General features: G+C 48.0%; 2 protein-coding genes across 3 annotated transcripts in view; one reads left to right on the top strand and one right to left on the bottom strand.

The window, feature by feature from the left end:
• The window catches only part of ANKS1A (ankyrin repeat and sterile alpha motif domain containing 1A), a 157,103-nt gene extending 154,603 nt beyond the window's left edge, over positions 1-2,500 (bottom strand). The window contains 2 exon segments of the mRNA XM_039534856.1: positions 2,317-2,356; positions 2,359-2,500. Of these exon segments, the coding sequence (XP_039390790.1) occupies positions 2,317-2,356; positions 2,359-2,485 (167 nt within the window). The 5' untranslated portion in view covers positions 2,486-2,500.
• A 4,720-nt stretch (positions 2,501-7,220) lies between these two features.
• Positions 7,221-14,012, top strand: TAF11 (TATA-box binding protein associated factor 11). 2 transcript variants are annotated; one of them, XM_039536209.1, is made up of 5 exons: positions 7,221-7,466; positions 10,901-11,049; positions 11,528-11,615; positions 11,900-11,996; positions 13,131-14,012. In XM_039536209.1, exons 1-5 carry the CDS (start codon positions 7,260-7,262, stop codon positions 13,259-13,261), a joined length of 672 nt encoding a protein of 223 aa, XP_039392143.1. In that variant the 5' UTR covers positions 7,221-7,259; the 3' UTR covers positions 13,262-14,012. The 2 variants fall into 2 exon arrangements, with proteins under 2 accessions (XP_039392143.1, XP_039392142.1); XM_039536208.1 differs by having other exon boundaries at positions 10,898-11,049.
• Positions 14,013-14,258: the final 246 nt, after the last annotated feature.

The raw sequence follows: 14,258 nt of genomic DNA, 5'->3' as shown, positions 1-14,258 counted from the left end.
CAGTTCACATGAAATACCTTGATTTTATCAAGGCTTTTGACAGTCCCACATGACATTCTCATAAAGGGAAATGTAACCTAGTTGAAGTTACTATAAGGTGAGTGCACAACTGGTTGAAAGACCATACTCAAAGAGTAGTTATCAGCGGTTCGCTGTGCAACTGGGAGGACATATCTAGTGAAGTCATAAGAATGGCCATATTGGGTCAGACCAAAGGTCCATCTAGCCCAGTATCCTGTCTTCTAACAGTGACCAATGCCAGGTCCCACAGAAGTCAGTCCTTGATCTAGTTCTAGTCAATATTTTAATTAATAACTTGGATAACAGAGTATCAGAGGGGATCTGGATCTGTTAGTCTGGATCTGTAAAAGCAGCAAAGAGTCCTGTGGCACCTTATAGACTAACAGATGTATTGAAAAATGAGCTTTCATGGGCGAGTACCCGCTTCACCGGATGCATGTACACCCACGAAAGCTCATGCTCCAATACATCTGTTAGTCTATAAGGTGCCACAGGACTCTGCTGCTTTTGGATAACAGTGTGAAGAGTATGCTTATAAAATCTGCAGATGACATGATAGTGGGAGGGGTTACAAGCACTTTGGAGGACAGAATTAGAATTCAAAATGAGCTTGATAAATTAGAGAATGTCTCTGAAATCAACAAAATGAAATTCTCTAAAGACAAGAACAAAGCACTTCACTTAGGAAGGAAAACGCAAATGCAAACCTACAAAATGGGGAATGACTGGCTAAGTGGTAATACTGCTGAAACCAACCTGGGGGTTACAGTGGATCACAAATTTAATATAACTCAATGTGATGCAGCTGTGGCAAAGGCTAATATAATCCTGAGGTGTATTAACAGGAATATTGTAAGTAAGATAGGAGCAAATTGTCACACACTTATCAGCATCAGTGAGGCCCCAGCTGGAGTACTGGTTCCAATTTTGGGCATCACAATTTAGGAAAGAGGTGGCCAAATTAGAGTGTCCCAGAAGAGCAACAAAAGCAATAAAAGGCTTAGACAACCTGACCTATGAGGAAAGGTTTAAAAAATGGACATGTTTAGTCTTGAGAAAAGAAGACCAAGGGGAGGACCTGATAACAGCCTTCAAAATACGTTAAAGGCTGTTATACAAAGAATGGGCATCAGTTGTTCTCTTTGTCCACTGAAGCTAGGACAAGGCATAATGGGCTTAATCTGCAGCAAGAGAGATTTATGTTCAATATTAGGAAAAACTATTAGGATAGTTAAACTCTGGAATAGTTTCCCAAGGGAGATTCCAGAACCCCCATCATTGGAGGTTTCTAAGAACAAGCTGGACAAACACCTGTCAGAGGTGGTCTAAGTTTACTTGGTCCTGCCTGAGCCCACAAAGCTAGACTTGACCTCTTGAGGTTCCTTCCCTGCCCTGCATGTCTATTCGCCACTGTAGAGGGGAAGACACATCAAATTTAACCACAGATATCTAAGAAAGATCCTCCCTACCTCAGAAAGATGCCACCAAGTAACACCCAAGCAAACGTAGCCCTGAACTCTCAGACCATCCTCCTCCAGCTCAAACAGCCAGAGGGAAAGGATAGCAGGGAACAGGATCCGCAGCATTTTCCAACAGCGGGACTGGAACCGCATGGAAGGAAAACTGCAAAGAGCTGCACCTTGAGAAATGCAATGGCCATTTATGAGTTGCTTACACTAAAGGAAGGAGAAGAAAAGCAGCTACACAAAGAGCTGAAAGCTGCAAAGCAAGGTAAATTACACATCACAGATCATTCAGAGCCAGGGCAAAGGACCATGGCCCCAAGCATAACTGATCCCCAGTCCTGACTGGGAACTCATTTAATACAAGTGTTTAAACAGCAACATGACTGAAAGCCACAGAAATTACAGCGGGGAGAAGGCATGCCCAGCCCGGCTGGGGAGCGAGGGTACAATCAGAGACAACGGCAGGGAGGGAGTTTCCCTAAGCATCCCAGACCCCGACTTCCCAACCCACCTGCAATGGCCCCAACTCTGCCCCCAGCAGCCTGCGAACCAACCTCGCCCGCTCCAAGCGCTGAACTCCTCCTACCCGCCCAGAGGTACTCCCGGCCCCCCACGGGTACCCTGGCAACCACCCCACACAGACCCCCGGGCTCGGCTCCAGCACCCCTCCCCCCACCAGGCATTCAACCGCCTGGAGTGACCCAGCAGCCTGCCCCACGAGCCCCCGCCCCGCCGCCGACCCCCGCCCTGTGGGACCCCGCCCCCGACCGTCTCCCCCCCGCCCGGGGAGGGGGCTGAGGCGGGCGCTGCCCTCCGGAGCGGGACCCACCTGAGTAGGCTGGAGAGCGGGTGCCCCCCGCCGCCCCGGAGCCGCCGCCGCCGCCGCTGCCGCCCCCCGAGCCGAAGCCCGAGCTGAGGCGCTTGCCCGAGAGCAGCTTCTCCACGGCGGGCAGGTTGCCGGTGCGGGCGGCCTCCAGCAGCTCCTGCTCCTTCCCCATGGCCCGGCCCCGCCGGCCGGGGCCCCGCACTCCCCGGCTGCCGGCACCCGCGAGCCGCCGCCGCCGCCACCACCTACCCCCCACCTAGCGCCGCCAGCGCCCGCCCCGGCGCGTCCTTCCGGGGCAGGGCCACGCCGGTCCCATCCCGCCCAGCGAGAAGCTCCGCCCACACAAGGGGGACCGAGAAGGGCTCCCGCCCTGCAGGGGGAGGGACCTTGAGGGGCTCCTCCCCCAGAGGGGCGGCTCCATGAGAGGCTCCGCCCACACAATGAGGCAGTGAATAATCCTCGGCGTAGGGCAGGATCAATGTAACCACGCCCCCAAATGGGCGGGGCACTACATAACCCCACCCCCATACGGGGTTGAGAGATGCTCCCCCTGTCGGGAGAAGCTGGGAATAACCCCAGGTTCAGAGGGAGTACCAGGGTATAAAGCCCAGCCCAGAGGTGAGATGAAGGGAATAATGCCAGGGGGTGAGGGACACACAGGAGAAGTTACATGATATAACCCCAGCCCCCTCCCTCCAGGAGAAGCAGGAATAATTCCACCCTCCCAGGAAGGGGGAAAATAGTTAATACTGAGGTCCCACAACAGTGCCCATAATAATGCAGCACCACACACTGATTATCTTCTGCAAGGTTAAAGGGGAGCCACATGTGTTAGAGACCAAGCCAGCAGAGCTCATGAGACTGCACATTGCAGATATACCACTGCCATGGCTCTGCAGCATCATGTGGGCCTGTTTTACAATCTCACAAAGAGCAACCTGCTGTGTGAAATACACAAGGTCTACTTAGCCCTCCTTCTACAGAAGGGAAAAGGAGCAGTTTACCATGGAGGAGTCTTTCAGATGAAGCCTCCAAAATCCTAAGGGCCTTTGTAGGTGTGATAATAAATGCATAAGCGCCTGTGAAATTCAGTGTCTAACAAAGGAAATGTAGCAGTTACTAAGCATCTGCCATCCTAACCAAGGATAGCATCCAAAACCCCAGTTCTTCTGCAGTAGTGACCTTGCCTGGTCCTCAAACCCAGATGCCAGAAGTAGTGTCCAATGCATTGTTTTCCTGTCCCAGGGAATGCCTGATCCCCAGACCTACTGCTTCATGACTGAAAGCTGGTACAAGGAGCCCATGATGACATTTGTATACATTCATAAAAAGGGAAGAATAATGATCTGGTTCCATGTCCCATAAGGAATGAAGTTGAAGGAATGAGACTGTTTAACCGTCTTCTAAGACAAATGTAAGGCACATCCTCCAGTGGTACATTAACACCTCTGCCTCCTAGCTCACAAGAAGCATCATATATCAAGTATGACCCAAAAATTAAATTAGTATCTTGCATATGTCATATGATTTGGGAGGGCAAAAACCCACCACCAGGGTTGGTGCCTTGTTATCAGTCTTATCAGCAGAGACCAGAGATTAAGCACACTTCCAAGCCCACTGGGCACCAATCCCTTCAACTCAGATTAGGACAGCAGCAGGGTAACATGGGAAAAAATAGTCTTGATGCTGCTCAGACTGTAGCTGATCTGCATATAAACAGAAACCTCCAGGGCAGTCAAGCCAGCACCTTTCACTAGCACTAAAAAAAATCACATCTTTCCTTTTTAAAGGAACATGCTGCCTCATGTTTTTGAAACCTGATATTTCAGCTTCAGTGGAGAATCCTCAAGGCAGGCAGATGTTCTAATTACCTTGTTTTGTGTGATCTCAGCATATCTAGCTCACGGCTGTATGTAAACACCATTAAAACATTTAAGTTTTGTCTACCTACTTTTGGACTTCCCCAGACGCTAGCATGGCATTTTTCTACTGCTCAATTTATCATATTTTTGCTTGACCATCTTCAATCTGGTGCTCTCAATGCAATTTCCACAAATGAATTAATTCTCACAATCTCCCTGTAAGGTAGATATTCTTACTCCTATTTTACACTTGGGAAAATAGAGTCAGAAACAAAATTACTTGTCCAAGATCATACAGAGATTAAGACCAAGCCTAGTTCTCTTGACTCCCACTCTTATGTTTTAGTTACAAGATCCATAGCCGATCTCACGGCAAAAAATAGCACTGGAATAGGCCTGTGGTCTACCCCTCTGGCACAATCATCAAGAGAGTTCAACCCCTTCTGAGATAGCATAGTCAAAGTCCAACAGAAACCCAAATAATCTTTAGCCCTGCTAGATTCACTTTTCAGCCTCCTTTCTCTCAGATGAACCCCACCTAAGGCAAACTACATCAACAGGTTCCTGATGACCAATCTAATTTAGTTTGTGTTAGGCATACCCTTCCATAGGAAGGCTCTAGCAGATCATAATCTTAAATTAATTCTTAACACCAACCACTCTTCTCTCTCTCTCACACCCACACACACACCCCTACAAACTTTGTTGGTTGTATGCTGACATAATTTGCATCAATCAAAGTCTGTAGTGGAGACATGGCTTTAGACAATTCTAACGGTATGTCTATACTACGGAAACTATACAGCATAGCTATGTTTAGATTCAATGCAATCCTTCTCTTTCAGTAATTCATGCTGTAATGCTCTGCATTATTCATGCTCCTTTGTATGTGACTTGTAGAAGAATCCTTACATGTAACAAATACAAATCACTAAGGAAAAGTTAATTCTAAGTCTGTTTTAATACATCAAGGTAGTTTAAAAGATCCACTGAACTAATGAGGCTAATATCTATCTTAAATCATTCTGGTCCTATCTTTTTCACAATAGCAATGAATGAGAGATATAATTTGTATTTCATGATAATAGCAGCACACTACCTAGTTGAATGTCTGGTTCAGTCAGAAGCTTTTCCCATGTGAGTGTCATTATGCTGACAAATGTCAGGTATCTGTTTACCAAGTAAAAAGCAAGGCTTCTTTCTTGAGAGTGTTAACTCTTTCCTGTTTTACAAAAGGGGAGTCTGTCAGTTGTGTTATGGATTAATATTCACTAATAATTATAAAGAAAACACTGTTTAAACATACACTAGGGGAAGATGTCATGATGGGTCGTATGAACCTCACGCTGGCCAGGAGGGGTTAACAAGCTGCAATGACTCCAATCATCCCCACACAATTACCTCTGGAATCCAGGGGTCAGATTCCCAGCATGCAATTTTCTCCATCCCATAATGCCATCCATAGACCATAATTTTCACATCTTTTTTTAAGTATGCCACAAACCTGTGTGGAAAATGTTGGTGTTTGCCATCTCTGACAGCAGCAGGGAGCCCATAAAGCTCTGCACTATTCTCATGAAAGTTGCAAACACAGGATGCATGATTCTCCTGTATTTGCAGACCCTCGGGAAGTACCACAACAACCAGGGACATGAGGATTTCTTTGAGGACAGATTGCTGAGGGACATAGCAAAAAACAATTAAAAGCGCTTGGTGGCATCCATGAAGCAGTTTGCAGACAGTGGAGTGCCACTTCTGGGCCTGAGAATCAACACTGAGTGGTGGGATTGCACTGTGATGCAGATTTGGGGTGAGAAGCAGTGGCTGCAGAACTCTTGGGTGCGAAAGGCCTCATTCCTGGATCTGTGTGCCAAGTCCACCCCATCCCTCTAGCACAGAGATACCAGAATAAAAGTTTCAGTCAGAATTTAATTGTTTACATCATCCTAGTTCTCTTTCTGGCATACAGAAGAGAGGAGTGGTCTCTGAAATGAGGGATATACAGAAAAGGGAGAGAGAAAGAGACAGAGTGTGTGTGTGTGGGGGGGAGCATGGGTGTACCATAGGAGAACGATGTAATATCTAAGCAGCTGTGGTCCAAAAAATAATAAAATGTCACACATTTAGCACCTTTCAATCAAGGCTCTCAAAGCCCTGCACCAAACATGAATCCTCACAACAGCCCTGTGAAGAATATAAATATTAACCATTTTACAGAGGGGCAAACTGAGGCACAAAGAAGTTCAGTGACCTCAAAAGTCACATACTGACCAGACTCAGAGCTGGAAACAACTCAGGAGTCCTCATTCCCCCCATCATCTGACCTAATCAGTATCCTAATGATCACAGCAGTTTAGTGGGATGGCTGAAACAATGCAGAAAATTACTGACTGGGATTTTTGCCATCCCGCCTGGCTTCCTTCATCAAAGAAACAAAGTCAGCAGTAAACTCGTTATATTACCTTAATGAGAAATGTTTTATTTATAAATTTGTATTAAGGATTACAAAGCCCTGTGATAATCCTCTACTCCATTGGGCCTAGAAACAGAGGGTGCTTGAGTCACTCACCTCAATGTTCCCCATCTTCTCTCTAACACCAATACTCCCTACTCCACCCCATGCCCTCCCTACCCCCAATACTCCTCCCCTCATCCTACCTGTCCCAATCCCCCATCTCCAACCCCCATGCTCTCCCTACCCCCCAAACTCCCTCCCCTCCCCCAACTGTCCCAACCCTCTACTCCAACCCCCATGCTCTCCCTACCCCTAAACTCCCCTCCCCAGCTGTCCCAACCCCTACTCCAACCCCATGCTCTCCCTACACCCCACCTGTCCCAACCCCCTCACTCCAAGCCCCATGCCCTCCCTACCCCCAACCCTATCTGTGCCAACCCCCATCCCAATACCTCCCTACCCACAATACTCCAGTCCAACCCCCCTGCCCCGCCCCCAGACCCCGTCTCCCGAGGGCTGTTGCGTTGCCATGGAGACAGAAATCTCCCGGAAGGGGCGGAATAAGTGCGCCCCCCCCGCGGAGCCGCCTAGTGATTACATCATCAGAGCGCGCCGTCTCTCCGGCGGCGATGGAGGAAGCCGGGGAGCCCGGTTGCGAAGAGAGCGGGGATTCGGGCTCTACCCAGGAGACTTTTCCGGCTGCCTCATCGCCCCCAGGGCTTGGGGCTGCCCCCACGGTCTCCGAGGAGCCGCCGGCTGCGGCAGAGAAGACCGAGGGGGAGGCGGGCGAGCCCGGCGGGGGCAGCGAGCCCAAAGCGGACTGCCAGGCCGGGGAGGTGAGGGCTGGAGGAAGGGGACTGGCGTAGAGAGAGGAGCACAGGCTGGATGGGGAGGGGCGAGGGGATTACGGTGCTGGTACTTAAATTATGTCTGAGGTGCTACCAAATTCACAGCCGTGAAAAGCGTGTCACAGACTGTGAAATCTGAGCTTGTGTGTGCTTGTACCCTATACTATACAGATTTCATGGGGAGACCAGTGTTCCTCAAATGGGGGGTCCTGAGCTAAGTTCCCTCTAAGCTGCATGGCTGGGCAGCAGGCTATTAAGGGCTGGGCAGTGGGGAGAGGTGCTTCTCCCCTGCATAGGCGGCAGGTTTGTATAATTTTTGGTGGGGCCCAAAATGGGGGTGCCCCCCCGCTCTGTAAACCGATATAAAATGAAGCTACAACGCGTCAGTGCCACAAGATGACAAGGGTCAGTTAAAAGTGGAAAGTCAGAAGCAGCACTTGCCTACTTCAATATACAGTATTATATTTTGTTGCACCTGTTGTGATGAAGTGGGAATGTTCTTAATATTTTCTCTGAATACTGTGTGGGTGCCTCAGTTTTCCCTGCAAGATGCCAACTGAAGGTGTTTAGGACAAAGAGATCAGGTGGCCTCCCTGTCCGGAAGAGACACAGAGGCCAGAGGAGGGAGTGTCAGTTTGGCTGGGGAAATGGGGAAATGGGGAGAGACCCAGAACTTGGTTCTGGGCTCCCCACCCCCCAAGATGGACCTGACAGAGGGGTTCTGTTTTCTGTACCAACAAGCTCTGTTTAAACTGTGTTCCCATCGTCTAATAAACCTTCTCTTTTACTGTCTGGCTGAGAGTCACATGTGACTGTGGAGTTGGTGTGCAGGGACCTCTGGTTGCCCCAGGACCAGCTGGGCAGACTCGCTGTGGAAAGTGCATGATGTGGAAGGGCATGCTGAATGCTCCGAGGTCAGACCCAGGAAGGTGTAAGCTTCTTGCCCTGGAGACAGTCTGCTCCGAGAGAGGAGGCTCCCCCAGAGTCCTGACTGGCTTTGTATGGAGTTGTTCCAAAGCATCACAGCATCCCCTTCCTCACCGTGCACTTCCCAGAAGTCCGCACAGGCACTGACACTCCCTCCTCCGGCCTTTGTCTCTTTTCCAGGCATTAGGAGGCCACCCGATCTCTCTGTTCTCCAACACCTTCAGTTGGCACCTTGCAGGGGAAACTGATTTGGGAGAAATGAAGTAAAAGCTGCCCAAACCCAGCTTGAGCACTCCTGAATTTTGAGGTGTTCAAATCTGGAAGGCAGGTGCTGGGGATGGGAGAGGGCTGTGGGCTCCATGGGGGAGCATGGCAGCAACTGTCTGGAGCTGCACAGAGCCAGACACGCTGGTCTGAGTGGCACAGTAAGCGGTTTGGGGGTTGGAAAAGAGGTACGGGGTTCCGGGGGGCAGTCAAGGGACAAGGAGCAGGGGGGGTTGGATGGGGCAGAGGTTCGGAGGGGCAGTCAGGGGACAGGCAGCAATTGGATAGGCATGGGAGTCCAGGAGGTTTATCAGGGGACAGGTAGGAGGGTCCTGGGGGGAAGTTGGGTGGGGTCTCAGGAGGGGGCAGTTGGGGACAAGGAGAAGGGAGGCTTAGAGAGGGGCTGAGGTCCCATGGGGCAGTTAGGGGCAGGGGTCTCAGGAGGAGGTAATCGGGGGACAAGGACCAGTGGTGCTTAGATAGGGGGTGGGGGTCCTGGGGGGCAGTTGGGGCAGGGGTCTGGGGAGGGGGCAATCAGCGGCCAGGGGCTGGGATTCAAAGGGCTCTGGGCTGCCGGCAGCCATGGGGAGCCCAGAGCCCTTTAAATCCCGGCCGCAGCTGGGATTTAAAAGGCTCTGGGCTCCCCGCCGCAGCGGGCAGCGCAGAGCCCTCTGATTCCTGGCCGCGGTTGGGATTTAAAAGGCTTTGGGCTCCCGGCGGCTGCCGGCAGCCCAGAGCAGGGGAGAAACCTAGCTCCAAATATTGCTGGAGCAGAGCCCCTTACTGTGAATATTCCTGGGGCTAAAGCCCCAGGAGCCCATATAAGTTGGCGCCCATGCTCCCCTGGCACTGGGCTGCTGCAGTGAGAAAGGGATGGAGGGAATCCTCTCTCCCCGCCATAGCCCTGGGGCAGCCTTCACCCAAAACTGCTCATCCCTGACGCCACCTCGGAACCTGAATCCCCAGCAAGAGCCCTCACCCTCCCCCATCCCAACCCTGTGCCCCTCTGGCCTAGCTCGCTCTTGCACCCCAGAGCCCACACCCCGCACTGCGTCCCAACACTCTGACCCAGCCCTGAGCCCCTAGGCCCCACATCAGCTCCATATTAGTGCACATAAAATTCACTCCACACAGGGATGTAAAAAATTAGAGGGGACACCGCTCCTGACCCCAAAAGGAGTCCATTTTAGGGGGGGGTGTCTCGCAGTATTGCCACCCTTACTTCTGCACAGTCTTCAGAGCTGGGTGGCTGCAGAATGGTGGCTGTTGGCTGGGCGCCCAGCTCTGAAAACAGTGCCGCACCAGCAGCAGCACAAAAGTAAGGGTGGCAATACCATACCATTTCACCCTTACTTACGCGCTGCTGCCTGCAGAGCTGGGTGGCTGCTGACTGAGGGCCCAGCTCTGCAGGCAGCAGCACAGAAGGGTGGCAATGCCATACAATGCCATCCTTACTTCTGCACTGCTGCTGGTGGCAACTCTGCCCCTGCCCCCCCCCCCCGTTCTGAAGGCAGCACAGAACTAAGAGGAGCAGTACCACAACCCCCCCTACAATAACTTTGTGACCCCCTCCCAACCCCTTTTTGAGGCACAACCCCTACAATTACAACACTGACATTTATTTAAATAGTTGAAATCATAACATTTGATTTTTTTTTTTAAACCTATGAATTTTGTAGGGCCGTAGTTAGTTCCGCCACCACCCCTGGAAATTTTCCTCCAGCCACTGCTGTGTCCCAGGGGCTCTGCTCCAAAGTGCAGCCAGCTGCTGTGGGCTCATGCCTCTGTGTTGTATTTGTGGGTGCCTTCAAATTGTGATTTTTTTGCACAGCTGGTGACATTACTATGATGCTGCTAGCATTATGTGGGCAGGCAGCCCATTCTTTCGCGCTCTCACACCCAGTATGGGCGAGCAGAGGTTGTCCAGAATGGAAGGGTGTAAGAAAGTAATTGAGCATTAGGAAAGCCTAGAAATTCAGAGCCATCCTAAAACTAAGTCAGCCACACAGTCCTCTGATTTCTGTTTATGTTCACATGCTGTTGTAACAAAGCAATAGCAGCCAAAATATGCTTGCAGATTAAAATCTGGATTCTGTTGGTTATATATTTATCTTAGTGCTCTGTGGATGCTTAATAGGACTGTACATAGACTAACCACCGAGTACTGAAAGCTGTAGTTTGGAACTGAATAACAGAGATCTCACCAAAATGATGGTAATCTCTTGCAGCAGGTGAACAGCCAAGAAGGCTTGGAATTAGCATCAACAGAAACTGAGGATTCTACATTGCAGACTTCTGCAGCTAAGAAGATAAAAATAGAGATAAAAGAGAAGAAAGAGAAGAAGCAGAAAGTAGATGAAGATGAGATTCAGAAAATGCAGTGAGTACACCTTAAATTTCTAATCCATGTGACGCCAAGTTTGGTCACTGGACTGTTTAATTACTTTGACAGCTTGCTCCTCATCCGACTGAGCTTAGCTCACCCCATTCATTGCACAGTTCTTGCTCCTGGAAGTAAAGTACTATAGCATGTCATATGCACTGTCATTACTTATTAAGCGTAATACTGGAAACTATTTTGTAACTTGTTTTCTCTGATCTTTGCCTTCATAAAGGAAAATCTGAGTCCCAGTTTGTAAACCAGAACAGTTAATACTACTTTGCACCCAAACCTGTGCATTAGCTAAGTAGGGCACAACCTACCCCGCTCCTTTTAATGCTCTTCCTTATGCCTAATAAAATATTTCTTCTGAAGTGGTGCACTGTAGAAACAGACCCTACATGGATTTGGGGAATGCTTTTTAAAGTGAAAAAAGTTTGTCTTCTGTCATAACTGATCTGCTTCCTCTTTCCTCCAGAATATTGGTTTCTTCCTTTTCTGAAGAGCAGCTGAACCGCTATGAGATGTACCGCCGGTCTGCTTTCCCCAAGGCTGCTATTAAACGGGTAAGATTCTGCAAATACTCAGTCCACAGAGGAACATATGAGGTGAAACAGACAGCTTGGTATGTATAAAAATAAGTGCATAGAGCATCACTGTAGTTTAGATCAGTTTGAGTGCACAAATGTCCAACGACAGAAGAGGTATTGAGCAACCTCCACTCATGTTGACTTCAGTAGGTGCTGCTCAGCATTTCTCATGCGTACTGTGTTAAAAAATAATAAAAAAAACCCCAAGTCTTCAGCTGCAGGGAAATTTTTCACTTAATTGTATCTTCTTTTCTCTCAAGCTGGTCCAGTCCATTACTGGGACTTCTGTGTCTCAAAATGTGGTTATTGCCATGTCTGGGATTTCCAAAGTCTTCGCTGGGGAGGTGGTAGAAGAAGGTGAGTGCAAGAGGAATATTTTAAGAAGTGAGAGTGTAGTGGAGGGGAGAAATATTCTAAGAAAATATTGTTTAAAGATTATTAAAGCAACGAGGAAAGCTTTTGAAGTGAGATGACATGGTTATTTCAAGGTAACTAACAACTTAGACCTTTTGTCACAGCATCTATACAACTCAAAGAAATTAAGACAGTTTACAGCAGTCTCCCTATTATGAACTGGGTGTCTTCAGGGGCAAAAATAGATGCCTCACAAACCCTGATTCTGCTATCAGCAAGGAATTCAGCACAAGGGAGGTGACATTTTAACTAGCACAAATCCATTCTTCTGAAACTTGGTCTCCATTAATTGATGAGCTGAAATCATTATATGAAACACTACATTGAAGGGTGAGCTACTAAAGTAGCTGTGTGGAAGTGTTTACAGTACATTTGAAAGGGAGACTGTAGTCTGTTGGTTCAAGCCACCCAGTCTGTACAGACTTGTTACCAAAATACTTGGCCTTTACCTGTATAGGTGGTATTTTGCTGGAATGATGAATCCTGCTTGTGGCTGTTTCTACAGATTCCCTCACATGACAGAAGTAATCTAGTATCTCTATTTGAGATGAGCCTGTATGTGGTAATTGGATTGGGATGGATGCAGTGATCCAATAGGTCCTTTCCATCTCTACCATATATGCTCATCTCCTGTCTCTAGTGTATTAGTCCCTAATACATGTGCTCCTCAAATTAACCAACCCCTGAATATTTTAACAAGTCAAAGTAAAAAAAGAGCATTGTCATCCAGTAACTTGTTTTAAGAAATTAACTTAAGTAATCTCAGCTGTTCAATAAAATGTAATTTTACCAGTTAGTGTGTTTATATTCTCCTTCACTCAGCTTGGACAATAAGATCCAGATTAGTCAGTTTCACTCTCATTCTTACATAATGGTAAAATGCTCCTAAGTGTGCATTGCAGACACTGCAAGGAATTCTAGCTTTTTTTGAATTTAAAGTTGACGTTTATGAATAGTAGAACCTGCTTAGTGAAAGCTAAAATGTTAGCTTTCACTATCTGAAAGCCTCTTTCAGACGCTTGCTTAACTGTGTGAACTGTCTTGACAGATAACATTCACTGTTTTTGGTTTGTTTAGCATTGGATGTGTGTGAGAAGTGGGGAGAACTACCACCTCTTCAGCCCAAACACATGCGTGAGGCAGTCCGGCGGCTGAAGTCACGGGGGCAGATCCCCAATTCAAAGTATAAAAAAATCACTTTCCATTGAAGTGAAAACTAGAGAGCAGTTTAAGAAGCAGGAGATCCTGGAGAAGCTGGAAGAGAATAGACTACCAGCTATAAACCACATCACCTCAGAGCTGCTTAAACAGAAAGCTTCCAAACCTTCTGCACTTCTGGTGTCTGCAGTATTAACTATTGAGCCAGTACCAAAACAGAAGTTTCTTAAACAAAGCTGAACCGAGTGCATGTGGCCAGTTTCTCAGACTATGAAATGCTTCTGTATACAACTTCTGCAAGATTTGTGGTAGATAAATATGAAAAATGACTGTTGTGGCTAAAGTTTAGAATAACTTTGAAACAGCAGTACAGACAGCAGCCTTGTTCACTGAAGTTTGTATGTTAGTACTAAACTCCTGGAAGGAAAGGCCTCTATATTGTATCATATGTGCACAGGAACCCTTATTTCAACATACGCTAACAAACCTCATCAAGTGACTGCTTAAGTTTTGGTTCTCTCTTTAAACACTTCCTAAGCAACTTACCATAAAAGGTGCTGGTGGTGGAGGGGGGCAATAACTGACTTGGAAAGGTTGTCAGGGCCATCAGACTTACAGCTGTGGCTATATGAAACAGAGCTAAATAAACAGAAAAAGGATAAAAGTCTTTGGTGCAATAGGCTTTTTACCTACAGAGAAGATGATGTGGTGCTGGTGAAGGCTACTGCTATAACAGGTATATCTGTATAGAAAGGGAGATTTGATACAATGAACGCTCATTAAACTTGCTGTTCAGTGAAATGGCTTGTGACCTGGATTTCTCATTGACAGGGCAGATGAAATGTCACGGAGTATTGAGGTAGCTGATTGTATGACTTAGCATTTCTCCCCCTCTCTCCCCCCCAAGTTATCTGTTAATTAAGGATTAACACTGAGGGGGCTCTAGCATCTGCCTCTGGATAGGTGCAGGCACTATATTCCATAAGCAGTTAAGGGACTGCTGAAACAATGCCCTATTAGTGGTCTCTTCTACTTCTTGGTGATAGG

Source organism: Mauremys reevesii, linkage group 4 (assembly GCF_016161935.1).
Source record: "Mauremys reevesii isolate NIE-2019 linkage group 4, ASM1616193v1, whole genome shotgun sequence".
Taxonomy (NCBI): Eukaryota; Metazoa; Chordata; order Testudines; family Geoemydidae; genus Mauremys; species Mauremys reevesii.
The sequence above is the reverse complement of the archived record's forward strand: the minus strand, read 5'-3'. Positions and strand labels throughout refer to the sequence as shown.

Coding starts and splice junctions, on each gene's coding strand:
- TAF11 (XM_039536208.1), top strand. CDS start 7,260: ATGGAGGAAGCCGGGGAGCCCGGTTGCGAAGAGAGCGGGGATTCGGGC. Junction 7,467..10,897: donor CGGACTGCCAGGCCGGGGAG/GTGAGGGCTGGA, acceptor AATCTCTTGCAG/CAGGTGAACAGCCAAGAAGG. Junction 11,616..11,899: donor CCAAGGCTGCTATTAAACGG/GTAAGATTCTGC, acceptor TTTTCTCTCAAG/CTGGTCCAGTCCATTACTGG.